General features: G+C 45.7%; 1 protein-coding gene across 6 annotated transcripts in view; it reads right to left on the bottom strand.

The window, feature by feature from the left end:
- MPDU1 (mannose-P-dolichol utilization defect 1) overlaps positions 1–10,853 on the bottom strand; it is a 22,226-nt gene extending 11,373 nt beyond the window's left edge. For 2 of the 6 annotated variants that reach the window (XM_085882101.1, XM_085882103.1), the window contains exons 1-5: positions 10,592–10,853; positions 10,205–10,270; positions 6,902–7,034; positions 5,396–5,481; positions 1,674–1,792 (exon numbers count right to left, since the gene is read on the bottom strand). In XM_085882101.1, the coding sequence (XP_085738227.1) occupies positions 1,674–1,792; positions 5,396–5,481; positions 6,902–7,034; positions 10,205–10,270; positions 10,592–10,835 (648 nt within the window). In that variant the 5' untranslated portion in view covers positions 10,836–10,853. Of the gene's footprint in view, positions 1–1,673; positions 1,793–5,395; positions 5,482–6,901; positions 7,035–10,204; positions 10,271–10,496; positions 10,525–10,570 lie in introns of those variants that run through there. The other 4 variants (XM_085882100.1, XM_085882099.1, XM_085882102.1 and 1 more) reach the window with 4 other exon arrangements.
- Between the last annotated feature and the right edge of the window lie 3,396 nt (positions 10,854–14,249).

Raw genomic sequence — 14,249 nt, 5'->3', positions numbered from 1 at the left:
GGGGGGGAGGGTGGGGAGTCACAACTGTTTTCACACGCTCTCTACATTTGCCATCTCACAATAGCTCCTCCAATCCTACATTCATTTGTTCGAAACTCGTCTCATATCATTTTCATTTTGGGACAGAATATGTTCTCCCCCCCTCCCACCAATAGATTTACAAGAGCGGGGATAGTACATTCGGTTTACGTCCTGGTAACTGTTTACCTTGGGTTTGATTCTTGACACAATTATAAAATGTCAGATCGGTGCTTCGCATGCAGGGCATTAGTGTGTTCATCGTCCCACGGATGGATATTGAACTGGGCATTGCATCTGCTGCGATAACTTTGTAGACGCATACGTTAAAGATCCCATGGTGTCTTTTGACGAGGAGTAGGCAAGCTATTGTGGGCACCCTGAACACATTCGTGCCCTCAGTACACCTGTGGTGAAGCAATACAGCCACCTTCTTCCTAATTACCCTACACGTGAAGCGCAAAGCAGGTTAAGCAATTGGTTCTGTCTGTCTGTCTGTCTGTCTGTCTGTCTTCAGACGGCGGTCTATGATCGAGGAACTACTTGATTTCAATTGAATTTTATATATTTGAACACTGTAGAACACGAATCGGAAGATGAGCCGACAGTTTAGCAGTACTTGGACAACGTATTACACCATTTTAAATCTCAACCAATCAGATTTGCCGCTTTTGCTCTCAGCGTTGGGGAATATCGAGATTCAGACAAAATGGTGGGTTTTTTTTTTTAGGAAATGTAGATCGTGCTCGGAAATGCAAAGCAAGAGTTGAAAAGATCCTTCCCATGTGCTTTTTTTCTCAAGACTACGCGGGGTAAGGTGTTCTACGAACTCCAGTTCTCAGTGTTGCGTGTACTCAGCATGACCGGGGAAGAAAAGTTACTGCACTACTCAGATTCTAGCCAGCGAGGTGCTCGGAAAGAAGAGAGGAAATCTTCAAGTGAAATTGTGATGAATTACTCGGCCACGTCAAACTAAATTTCCAGTAGATTTTCTTTTCGTAGCTGAATAAATTTCTGCCGACAACTTAAATGTCAGGTTCAGATTTAAATAGTGAATTTAAATTGCTTCTTCTTCTCGTATCGCTCCACTTTTCCCAGCCACTGCAAAACAGGGGCTCTGGCACAGGAGATGAACACCTTCAGACCATCTAGTCTGAAAGACTGGTCAGAGGGGGCAACAATTTAGGAGGAATCAACAAGTGTGAAAATCGGGTAGCAACCATTATCGATCAGAAATTATAGCTGCAAAATGCTCTAGAGGCACAATCACTGTACAATAACCCCGGACGTTCACCATCCACCTCATCATGATTAAGCACTGACCAACCCGCCGTGCCAATGTCTGTGCATCATGTCTGTGAGGTCACTGCATATTTGTGTGGTGTTGCCAACTTGATCTACATAATTCTGTGCGCAAATGTCTGACCACACACTTAAGACCAAGAATAAAATAAAAAAAACAATCACACTGTACAAAGCATTAAATGAACTATCATTTGCATACGAGTCCCCACACGAGTGCAGAACGGAAAAAAATAAATAAACGTCAGCAAAAGACGTCTATTAGCAAAGGTATGTCCAAGCGTAAGATTTAGCTCCATTCGCAAATAGCTCAGCACACAAGTGGTGTATTGCTTTATAAAAAGTAATGTCACCTTGCTACTAATGACTGCAGGCATGTTGAGTGCTTGGAGAAAGGTGATGACTCCCAAAGGTGTGATGGGGGAGAGCAGGAGCTGCAGGACAGCCAGGTAAAGTACCACGAAGATCATGCCTTCGACCAAAAACGAAAATTAGTTTAATATTCCGTCTTCAAAGGTTTGCTCGGTACAAGGAATCATGACAAATGCTTATCTAGCAATAGATCAGATAATATTAAATTAAAATGGGAAGTAAGGCCAGATCATTGAGAAGGTGGGGAAACTATATTCCACAGCACTCCTGTGTTTGTTGTTCCATCTTTTTCAAAATTTGTTTACCCTTTCATGTTACAAATGTATTGGTTTTCCTGTGGTTATTTGCATTCGTGTTGGGTTTCTTCATTGTGAAATGTATGACAGCAATGGGTGCTTCTACAACTGATCTGTAGAGGTACAGGTGCTTATCAAAATGGATGTCTTGGATACAATGGATGAGGCAAAATGTCAGAATTTGAAGAGGACTTCACAAAGATTTTTTTTTTTAACAGAACAAAAGGTTTATCACCAATTATGAAGTTGTGCAACAATTGCCTTGCACCTGAGAACTCGGCACAAATGTTTGTTGAATATGTCGTTTTCGGTCAGTCACACGTGCTAAAGATCAGCGTGGGTGTGGGGGACACCTGGGGCACCTCCCTCTCGCCGGGCTCAACACAAGACATATGACAAGACATCGTTAACTGCATCTAAAAAGATCAGGCCCATTTCTCACTGCATGGGCCGCGGGTGAGTTTCCTGCTGCCATTGGAAAACAAATCCTGTTTTTGACGATGAAACCTTTTGAAAAGGGAACTCGAGCAAAGTCGATGGTGCGTCATTGCAAATCCTCACGCTTCCCACCTAAAGTAAAGTTGAAAGGAAGCAAAAGGTTCCACCAGGAATGACCGAACATCAAATTTTGAGGTTAAAAATAATAATAAATCCGTTTTGACCTGTGAGCCTTGGTCCACACCCCCGAGGGCATGCCCAGCCGAGTCAATTTGTGGGCATGGCCCCAATTTGTTCACATTGAGCAATACTGACAAGATACCGTGAATAACAGGCTCAAAGTAACGAAAAACCAAACCGTAAGGTCTTTGCAAGATAAAATCTAAAAAGGTGGCATTATTAAATTGGTGTAGGGTCCCTTGTCACAAATGGCACAAATTGAAATGATAAATATTTTCATGTTGTTTCATATGCAGCATGTGGCTGCTGGTTGCATCATTTCTGGAAGGATGACTGTGTAAGATGACCACCAGTAAAGTGGTTCTCATTTTGCCAACCTTGGAAGGATGACAACACCAGGTGGGTTTACTCGACCTATATCAACGGCACGACGGGGACTCAAACCCAAACTGCAAGGTCTTAAGCCTGCCACCTTCACCATTACAAGCCATCAGCAGGCTTAAAAACTTGGGTGGTGTTAATGGTTAGAACATCCGATTTGAGTCCGAGAGGTTGGCAGTTTGAACCTCGGCCGAATCATACCAGACTTTAAAATATAATAATAAAATGGTACCTGCTGCTTCCTTGCTTGATGTTCCGCATTTCAAAAGGATAGATTATGGACAGACAACCATATGTTTGGTTAAATTCTCCCCAACCTTCATGGGCTTAATGACATTCAGCATTGAAGTTCCTTGTAAGGGAACTCGTATTTATGAAATAGAAAGATCACGAAGTCAATATTTATGAACTCTGTGAAATAAATTATATATATATATATATATATATATATATATATATATATATATATATATATATATATATATATATATTGTTGCGGATTTCGCGCCCGCCGGCGTGCGAACGGCCACGTAACTCGAATTGCGGCACGTCGCCCACCGGACGGACAATCCAGTCGTGACCCTCTCGGACTAACGCCGGGAACCAGTCACGGGTGGACCTTTCGGTCTCACCGCGATCGAGCCAATCAGCCCCCGCGTGGGATAGGGTTGCTCGCCAAATTCGAACTACCTAAGTACCCACGCGGAGGGTAGACCGGGCGATCGCACCTCGCCGCAGGTCGACTTCGGACACGGGCCACTTAAGCGACCCGTTCCGTACTATCAGAATAACCGAGCGGTGTTATCGTCGACCTCGACGGTTCGATTAATTATCGGGCGTATTCAGCCCACTACCAACCCTTTACGTGAAGCAAGATGAGGGTTCAACGGGGGAAAAGACGAAGCGAAGCGGGAGAACAGTTCAACAATAAAGCACATTTATTCGCGACGAACGGAAAGCACACAAATACAATTCCACCAAATGCACACAAAAAAGAAAACACAATTCCATTTACACAAAAAGCAAACATAAAAGTGAAAACACAGTGCAGAGCTAATACCGACTACCGAGCACACGGCAACACTTATACAATTCTACTTCACAGACGGCGCCGACAACACATACCCAAAACCAAGGAAAAGAAATCCCCCAAGAATGGGGTAGGCCTGAGGCCGAGACCGGGTCGGGCCTACCCGTCTGGTGATGAGACGCGGAGCGGCGATGGCCCCGCAACCCGCGGGCCTCGTGGACAGTGCCTGGCAGGGGGTGGGAACGGGGCCCCCTTGGTCGCACTATCTCAGCGCGGGGGGAAACAGGAGGGGGTTGCTGATGCTCGGGGTATAGAGGATCTTTATTATATGCGACGAGCGTCTCCACCTCGGCCAGGTCGCGCTGTCGGCCTCCTTCGGGTGCAGCTTCCTGCACGACGCGAGCACCCCCTCGTCTGGTGTCGCCGCCTTTCCACCGCTCCGTCCCCTCCGTTCCGACTCCAACGCACACGACGAGCAGCTCCACCGCCCGCGAAGTCTTGACCCTCTGCTTCCGACTCTCCTCTTCTTGACTCTCCGACCTCGTTCTGCTGACTCTCTCGTTCCGACTCTGACTGACGAACACCGTCCTTTTATCCCCCCGTAACTTCGCCTTTGACCCCCTCCCTTTGACCTTTCACCTCGCTCCCCATTGGCCCGAGAAAAAGTGGGCGTGAAGGCTTTTTGATCCACAAATTTGCATATATCGATCGTTCTGGAGGCGGGGCCAAATCGCCCCTCGCTCACCGATTGGACGGCAAAAAGTGGGCGTGTGTCGTTTTTGATCCGTTTTTGAAGCAGAAAATCCGTGATTTTGCACACGCTGTTCAACGTGCGCCCTACACGAGTCCAGCATCGGTGCCCATGAGTGGCGCGAGATGACGGTGATGCGATGGTGGCGAGTTGTGACGGTAAAGGTCATGGCGGTTGTGGTGAAGCGGCGTTGTGGTCGGTGGTTGATGTTGTGGTTGTGATGGTGGCGATTGGTCCAAAATAAAGATAGTAAAAGAAAAACGGCTATCCTGAAGAGTCGCAGCACGTATAAATGACATGTATTCCCACTAGACAACGGGTTTGGGCCTAACTACACATGCACTTACCGAGATACCTCACCTAAGGGACCTGAATGGTGGTTTGCGAATCCGGTAACCACAACAATATATATATATATATATATATATATATATATATATATATATATATATATATATATATATATATATATATATATATATATATATATGCTGGAACAGTGGTGCCAATGTTCTCCATGCATTGTGTCCAATACAAAGCCCTGTATCAAGCCCGTACCAACCAAACAGCGTCACGACGCTCCTCAGGACCCCAACTCTGACGGTGCGATTACAAAACAGATCCAACCTTTAGCCGTTTTTCCTCCATAGTGCTGGGTGAAGAAACCAATAATGAGAGTTTGCATCAGCAAGAAGAATGCTTCTCCCCAGGCGCTGAAGATGAAGAGACAAACATGGAGATATAAGAACACATATCTACAAAAATATTCAAACACAAAATCCCATGTCGAAATTTCAGCCAAAACTGTAAATCTCAGATCTGCATCCCCTCCCCCTCCCACTCTCCCTCCAATCAACTCCAGTAATTGTGTTTAATTATCTCCCATTTAATATCTTTCTACATTTCATTAACGAAAACATTTTAAGAAAGAATATTGATTATATCGGTGATAAGCAACGCACACACAGATGTAGATTAAAAATGAATAAATAAAGTTCCCTTGGAAGAAATTGCAACGCAGGAAGAGGCCATTCGGCCAACCAGTGAAGCTTGTGCAATAGTTGCCAGCCTATGGTTGTTTGTCTGTGCTATATCCTTTTCAACTGCTGAACCTCAAACAAGAAAGCAGCACATTCCATTTTTAGCTCACCTGGACTTTAGTCAGGTGAGCTTATGCGATCAAGCAGTGTCCGTAGGAGAGTCAGTCAGTCAGTCAGTCAGTAAACACTTCAGTCATTATCGCTTGAACCAAACACGATTTTGACGAAGCTTGGCCATAAGCTTCATAGTTGATGCCCAACGAAGGTTTATTGACCGCATCAAAAATCTGCGCTCTTTCAGGGTGCCAAATGGGTAAATTTGACCCATCCCCCCCCCCCAAATAGCTATTTGCTCTCTTCTCCAAAACCACATGCACAATTTTAATGAAACTTGACCACAACCTTCATCGCCTAAAATGGACCAAAGTATATCGACTGCATCAGAATCTGCACTCTTTAAGGGGTCTATGGGGGGGGGGGTAATTGACCCCCCTCCTCCCAAAGAGGTATTTGCTCTCTTCTCCAAACCACACAATTTCAAAGAAACTTGAATATAACCTTCATCACCCTTGATGTATCAAAGTTTGTTTATGGCATTAAAAAAAAATTCAGGGTCTATGGGTGTCTGCGGGGGGTTTGAGTGACTATTGCTCCTGATCCAGGTGAGCTTCAGGACAGGTGATCCTATTTTTAGTCTTTGGCATGACTCGGCCAGCGTTAAGTCCCAGACTTAGAGCAGACGCTCTATCCATTACACCATAAAGACTGGTCAAATTTACGACAAAATATCAATAAAATAAATAAATAAAAACAAAATAGGCAGTTTGTGTAGTAAGCAGGACGAAAACCACAGCAGAACCAACTCAAAGAGGACAAATAACAGGAGCTGCAGGCCAGGGGCAAATTAAAATACCAATGGATTCAATAATCAGTTCTCGAATACAAGAAGTTTCCATCATATTGAAATATCAATTTATGTTAATCTCATGTGTACAAATGAAGCTGAAAAAGAGTAAGATGGGGAGACTTCTCTCGTTTTGATTCTACATTCAAATTACGAAATGCTGTCACCCCCCCCCCCCCACCATCAAACCTGAAAGGGAATTTATTTACAACGCTGTAGGCAATTGTGCCAGCAATTGCAACTAGTTCGGAGATGATGGCATTGAAGCTGATACCCACAGCACTCCGTGCCTTCACAATCTTCACAATCTGTGGAACCTTCACTGCAAGCAAAAACAAAAACAATAAATTTCAACAAAATCCATAAAAAAAAAATTGCCCTTTACATTACCTGGTATTTAAAGGCAACAAAAACTAGAGCGGTCGCAATGGTGCGCCATCAAAAATTCCCACACTTCCTACCCAAAGCAAAGTTGAAAAACAACAAAGTTCCACCAGGAATGGCCCAATATCAAACTTTGGGTTAAAAAAAAATTTTTTCCAGACCTGATAATTTGTTCAGCGATTCTTCAGCATCGAGAGATAGGGCTAAACCGATTATATAGCACAATATCTCAAAAAGTTGTGGACGGATTCGGATGAAACTTGGTGAACATGTTGAGTGTGCGACGACGAATTGATTCAATTTCGGTGAAAATCCACATCCACATCAGGATATTATAATTCTAAAATTTTCTTAGGACTCTTCACCATTGAGAGATTGAGCCAAAAACGATATTCTTTACAGCATGATATTTAAAAAAGTTTATTGTGCCCGATATGTTTTACTTGATCAGGCATTGTGTGGTGGAGGGATGCGCTCTACCGAGTGCCCTTCTGGTTTTAAAATGTGCCATGAGTTGTATTTTCGGTATTTGACCTTTTTATTATGACCCGGGCGGTGAGGCCAAACATGACATGTGGCGATCATAACTACCAAGTTTGGTGAATTTCTGCACAACCCTGTAGGAGGTCATAGATAGCGTGAAGACGGACGCACGGACAGACCGACGACAACATCCCAACATTTTTTTTTCCCAAAATCCGTGGGAATGAATATTCGGTATTTGCATTCCCCGTCTGAGCATTTGGCTGATGACGACGACGACGACGACGACGATGATGATGATGATATCCCAGGTTCAAATCCCACACACTGCATCGATTCGTCCAAAGTCTCCAAATGTCCTTGGATCAATGTAAAAAGGACAATGATTTCTCATAATGTCCTTCTTTGTCCTGTATACAGATGAAGACATTGTGAGAAATAAGTACATGATATGAAATCCCAACATGCACGATGGATGCGTTTAAAAATCATTGCAAACCAGAAACTTACTGGATACGATTGATGTACAAGCTCCTCCATGTGCAGGAGATCAATGGATTAAAAATTGTAGATGAAACACAAAGTAGTGGTCACATCACTGGCAGGACCAATTTTTCTTTTCTATACATCACGCTGAGGGCATGCAGTGCCGCTGATGCTCTACCTTCAGGTTCGGGCAGGAATTTGGAATTTTCTCCAGGGTGCCGGCGATAGCGGACATCCTATTTACGAAGGCCACGGTAGGATCTTTAACGTCCACCAACGAATGCCGGCCGGCAGACGGGATGCTCGGTTTAACGTCCATCCGAGGGACGGCGCACACTTCGATGAATCGCCCTGCTTGTGAAACACCGGGATGACAGCTTATAGCTGGGTCAGGATTCGAACCCAGGCTAGACAACTGAGGAAAATGTGCATCCCCTGAGGCTATCCTCGATGTGCAAGCCAGTCCAGCAGGAAGAAATGACAGTGGAACACGGCCAAACTGCAGCATGCACGGCACCCAAGCTTGTGTGTGGTCGTATGGTAGCTTAGCTGCCGGGGTAGCTATCATTTCTTGAAGCGCGACTGTCACTGATGCAGTGCCCCTCTACCAGTATACACACTGGAACTGGTACTCATTTCGCCGACCTCGGAAGGTTGACAGGCTGAGTCAACCCCCTGATGTATTAATTCAGCGGCCGACGGGGCTTGAACTCAGGACCCTCGGATCCCAAGCCACCACCCTAACCACTTCAGGACCCTCGGATCCCAAGCCACCACCCTCACTACTTCAGGACCCTAGGATCCCAAGCCACCACACTAACTACTTCAGGACCCTCGGATCCCAAGCCACCACCCTAACCACTTCAGGACCCTCGGATCCCAAGCCACCACCCTCACTACTTCAGGACCCTAGGATCCCAAGCAGCCACCCTCACTACTTCAGGACCCTCGGATCCCAAGCCGCCACCCCAACCACTTCAGAACCCTAGGATCCCAAGCTGCCACACTAACTACTTCAGGACCCTCGGATCCCAAGCCACCACCCTAACCACTTCAGGACCCTCGGATCCCAAGCCACCAACCTAACCACTTCAGGACCCTCGGATCCCAAGCCACCACCCTAACCACTTCAGGACCCTCGGATCCCAAGCCGCCACCCTAACCACTTCAGGACCCTAGGATCCCAAGCTGCCACCCTAACCACTTCAGGACCCTAGGATCCCAAGCCACCACCCTAACCACTTCAGGACCCTAGGATCCCAAGCCACCACACTAACCACTTCAGGACAATAGGATCCCAAGCCACCAACCTCACCACTTCAGGACCCTCGGATCCCAAGCCACCATCCTAACCACTTCAGGACCCTCGGATCCCAAGCCGGCACCCTGACCACTTCAGGGCCCTAGGATCCCAAGCTGCCACCCTAACCACTTCAGGACCCTAGGATCCCAAGCCACCACCCTAACCACTTCAGGACCCTAGGATCCCAAGCCACCACACTAACCACTTCAGGACAATAGGATCCCAAGCCACCAACCTAACCACTTCAGGACCCTCGGATCCCAAGCCACCATCCTAACCACTTCAGGACCCTCGGATCCCAAGCCACCAACCTAACCACTTCAGGACCCTCGGATCCCAAGCCACCATCCTAACCACTTCAGGACCCTAGGATCCCAAGCTGCCACCCTAACCACTTCAGGACCCTAGGATCCCAAGCCACCACACTAACTACTTCAGGACCCTCGGATCCCAAGCCACCACCCTAACCACTTCAGGACCCTAGGATCCCAAGCCACCACCCTAACCACTTCAGGACCCTTGGATCCCAATCCGCCACCCTAACCACTTCAGGACCCTAGGATCCCAAGCCACCACACTAACTACTTCAGGACCCTCGGATCCCAAGCCACCACCCTAACCACTTCAGGACCCTCGGATCCCAAGCCACCACCCTCACTACTTCAGGACCCTAGGATCCCAAGCCACCACCCTAACCACTTCAGGACCCTAGGATCCCAAGCCACCACACTAACTACTTCAGGACCCTAGGATCCCAAGCCACCACCCTAACCACTGAGCCAACACCAGGCTTCACCGAAGCTTCATTCATGGTTAACCTCACTGGTGCCACTTACCCATGACAGATCCAGCGATGATCCCCAAGCCGAGACATTTGCTAAGAAGGATTTTCAAACAAGGACCTGTAGGGAAAAAAAATAAACAATGGTGGGGGAGTTGGGAATATTACAAACATGACTCAAACAACTGTCCATTGTCCCCCTCCCCCCGCTGACGTGGCATCCACTCGGCCAAAACGTGCAGCACAATGAAACAGCTCATATCAATCTCACAACATGTACAATGTCCATCAATCGTCAACGAAATGCGAGTGTGCTCGACGTGGTGTGCATGCGGGACCACAGATACCGTCAACTGTCATTCAATCGATCCACGAAACCGTCACCAGTGACGACACCACACAAGGACACACACAAATCAACCTGATGCCGCGGGATTCGTACCGTGCAGCAGATCAAACCGCACAAAGAACCGCTCGTAGCAGGGATCAGGGACGATAAACGACAAAAGTCGCCGTAAAGAATGCTCTTCAGTCATGATGACGCAACACTTCTCGTAAGGATAAAATATAAATAAATAAAAAAGACCTTCAAATGAGCTGAACGAGTTAAGTGGACTTCCGTGTTCTTCCTCTTCCTGTCTGCTTTTTGCAAGTCTGCAAGATGCGACGCAAAATTTCAATCTCATTAATCGGTTCGGTCTATTTATTACATATTATTTTAAATTGAAAAAAAAAACAAAATTTCATTCAAGTTTAGCTCAAAAAAAAATAATAATAATTGCACAAACATACGGAAGAACAGCCTTGCTGAGAAACCAGGTCAACACACCACTGACGTACCGAGACACCGTCGCAAATTGTACCGCCATGGAATTAAGGCATGTACGAGTTTCTTCACATCGAGAAGACTATACCGGGAGTGCCTGGTGTTACCCCGTCAAATTTCTTGTAGGGGATGAAAGACTACCCTCCACCCACGAAGGAATGGGGTTGGGGATCATTTCATGTTACCTTTCACGTTGCTAACAAACGCTTAGGCAACTGCCATTCTTGTAAAATCATGTCTAATCGGCCTTAAATAGGCGTTTTTAACACAATATCTTGTTCTGCACATGTTGTTGTTTTCTCAAAATCACTATTCTCATGCAGAAAAGCATGTTTTTCACTAAATACTGAGTATTTTAGCTTGTACTGAGCCAAACAACACATTTTACACAAGAAAACTAATTCATGCAAAACAGTCTAATTTGCCTAAAACAAGCGTTTTTAACAACACATTAACTTACTCTGAACCCGTTTTTAGATCCTCGTGGAGGATCTCGAAGTCTTACTCACGTTGTTGTTGTTGTTGTTGTTGTTGTTGTTGTTGTTGTTGTTGTTGTTGTTGTTGTTGTTGTTGTTGTTGTTGTTGTTGTTTTTTCTTCATCATCTTTCTTGTTCTTTCTTCATTTTTCTTGTTCTTCCGCCATGAAGTTCTTCATCTTTCTTGTAGATTTTTTTGTTTCACAACCTACAGTTTTCATCGAAACTTCCTGAAACTTGGCGTATATATGTAAAAATTCCCCGCGCAGACAGTAACCATCTCCGATTTTGAAAATTCCTCCTAGAAAAAAAGTTATGACGTCAAAATATCTCCACTATTGGAAATGGCCTAAAAAATTATCTCCGAAACTAGGCAAGCTTTTTGAATTCTGTTTGCGGGAATCGAACAGGGCATTGGCAGAGATTAATTACCGCACATATGATTCATCACTATGACGTCATATCAATTTTTATGACGTCATTTCTATTTTTTGACGTTTTTTTGTTTTTTGTTTCATTTGTTTCACAGCCTCCAGTTTTCATCGTAGCTTCCTGAAACTTGGCATATATATGTAAAAATATCCTACGCAGACAGTAACCATCTCCGATTTTGAAAATTCCTCCTAGAAAAAAAAGTTATGACGTCAAAATATCTCCGCTAATGGAAATCACCTAAAAATTATCTCTGAAACTATCTCTAATTCCTTGCCACTCCAAGGAGAGCTCAACCGGTGGGTGGAGGTCCAGGGTGGGACCATGCTTCCAATTCGAATCGTCATCTGCAGGAAGCAACACTCAAATATGGTGTCATATATATTTGGCATATATGGTGTCATATATAAAACACCATGACATCACCATACGAGTTCAACAATACACCGGTGTAGATCCAGAAGGCCAAAAGGAAAACCCACCTTTGGTATTGCTTGGTTCACAATGCGGGGTCTTGTCAACGCTGAGAGACGTGCTCGGCACACTCTGAAGTTGTAAATTCTGCCTCATTGCAGATTCTGCAGGATTGGGAAAAACAGAGATAAAGGGTTACTGATGCATAAATAAATAGATAAATAAAATAAATAAACAAATAAATATCTTCATAACGATCACGGTGTCGACCCAGTAACAATTACAGTCTTGATCCATATTCTTTCATGAAGATGACGATTCCCCAAAGATTTTTCCCTCTGCTCAAGATCACTCATCTCCTTGTTAAGAATTCCTCCGTCTTTGTAAATTAAATAATAAAACAAATTCAAACAAAGGTGTACGTCCACCTGCACTCCCTTTACCTGCACAAGAAGTCGAAGTGAGCTCAGAACAGGGTCCAAAGCAAGCAACAAGAGTCCAAACTGGAGAACCTCTGAAGAGCGTGACCGTGACCGTGAACCACGAGGATCAAATACAACTGCAAAGTGACGTCATATTTGTTGCTTAGCAACAGCATAATAACAAACGACATCCGGTTTTCTTTTTCTGACCAACAAAATGTTGTTTTTTTTCCCACAATCTATGTATTAATTTGTTTTATTTGATTATATATTTCGGTAAAAACTGAACAAATGTTTTCAAAACTCAGTGAACCAGCAATTTTCGAGGTTCACGGGATGACAGCTCAGAGGTGGCGGACATTAGTCTCATCGATCTCGTCTGGGTTAAACTCCCAGTCTGACTGTAAACTGCCTTCCTGGTGCTGTTCAGCGCAGGGTGACGCATCAATGAGCACATACGACATTAAGTCGGATATCCCAATATGCTAGCATTTACCTCAAGACGTGATTAAAAAAAAGATCTCTTCAAGGACGTTATTGGGTTAAATATGATTTATTGATCGGTTTTAATGTTTGAAGGAAATTAAAATCGAATGTGTGAGAATGGTTTTATTCTATGACTCGGATATTGTAATTGGAATATTCTCCTCTGACATTTGTATCATTTCATGACTGATGTGGGATTTTTACAGCGCGGCGACATCGCGCTGTTATATACTGTAATTGGCTATTCTGTCCTATGTCTTCTGTCACTTATTGTTGGGTGTGATGTGGGCGGAGATTGCCGGGTGGATTGTGGGTGGGGATTGCCCGGTGTATTGTGGGTGGGGATTGCCGGGTGGATTGTGGGCGGAGATTGCCGGGTGTATTGTGGGCGGGGATTGCCGGGTGAATTGTGGGCGGAGATTGCCGGGTGGATTGTGGGCGGGGATTGCCGGGTGTATTGTGGGCGGAGATTGCCGGGTGGATTGTGGGCGGAGATTGCCAGGTGGATTGTGGGCGGAGATTGCCGGGTGTATTGTGGGCGGGGATTGCCGGGTGTATTGTGGGCGGGGATTGCCGGGTGAATTGTGGGCGGAGATTGCCGGGTGGATTGTGGGTGGGGATTGCCCGGTGTATTGTGGGCGGGGATTGCCGGGTGGATTGTGGGCGGAGATTGCCGGGTGTATTGTGGGCGGGGATTGCCGGGTGAATTGTGGGCGGAGATTGCCGGGTGGATTGTGGGCGGGGATTGCCGGGTGTATTGTGGGCGGAGATTGCCGGGTGGATTGTGGGCGGAGATTGCCGGGTGGATTGTGGGCGGAGATTGCCGGGTGTATTGTGGGCGGGGATTGCCGGGTGTATTGTGGGCGGGGATTGCCGGGTGAATTGTGGGCGGGGATTGCCGGGTGAATTGTAGGCGGAGATTGCCGGGTGGATTGTGGGCGGAGATTGCCGGTGTATTGTGGGCGGAGATTGCCGGGTGTATTGTGGGCGGGGATTGCCGGGTGGATTGTGGGCGGAGATTTCCCGGTGTATTGTGGGCGGAGA

The sequence above is a fragment of the Eptatretus burgeri genome, chromosome 5 (genome assembly GCF_056783735.1).
Source record: "Eptatretus burgeri isolate ZD-2024b chromosome 5, Ebu_testis_v1, whole genome shotgun sequence".
NCBI classification, from domain to species: Eukaryota; Metazoa; Chordata; class Myxini; order Myxiniformes; family Myxinidae; genus Eptatretus; species Eptatretus burgeri.
This window is presented reverse-complemented; position numbering and strand designations above follow the sequence as displayed.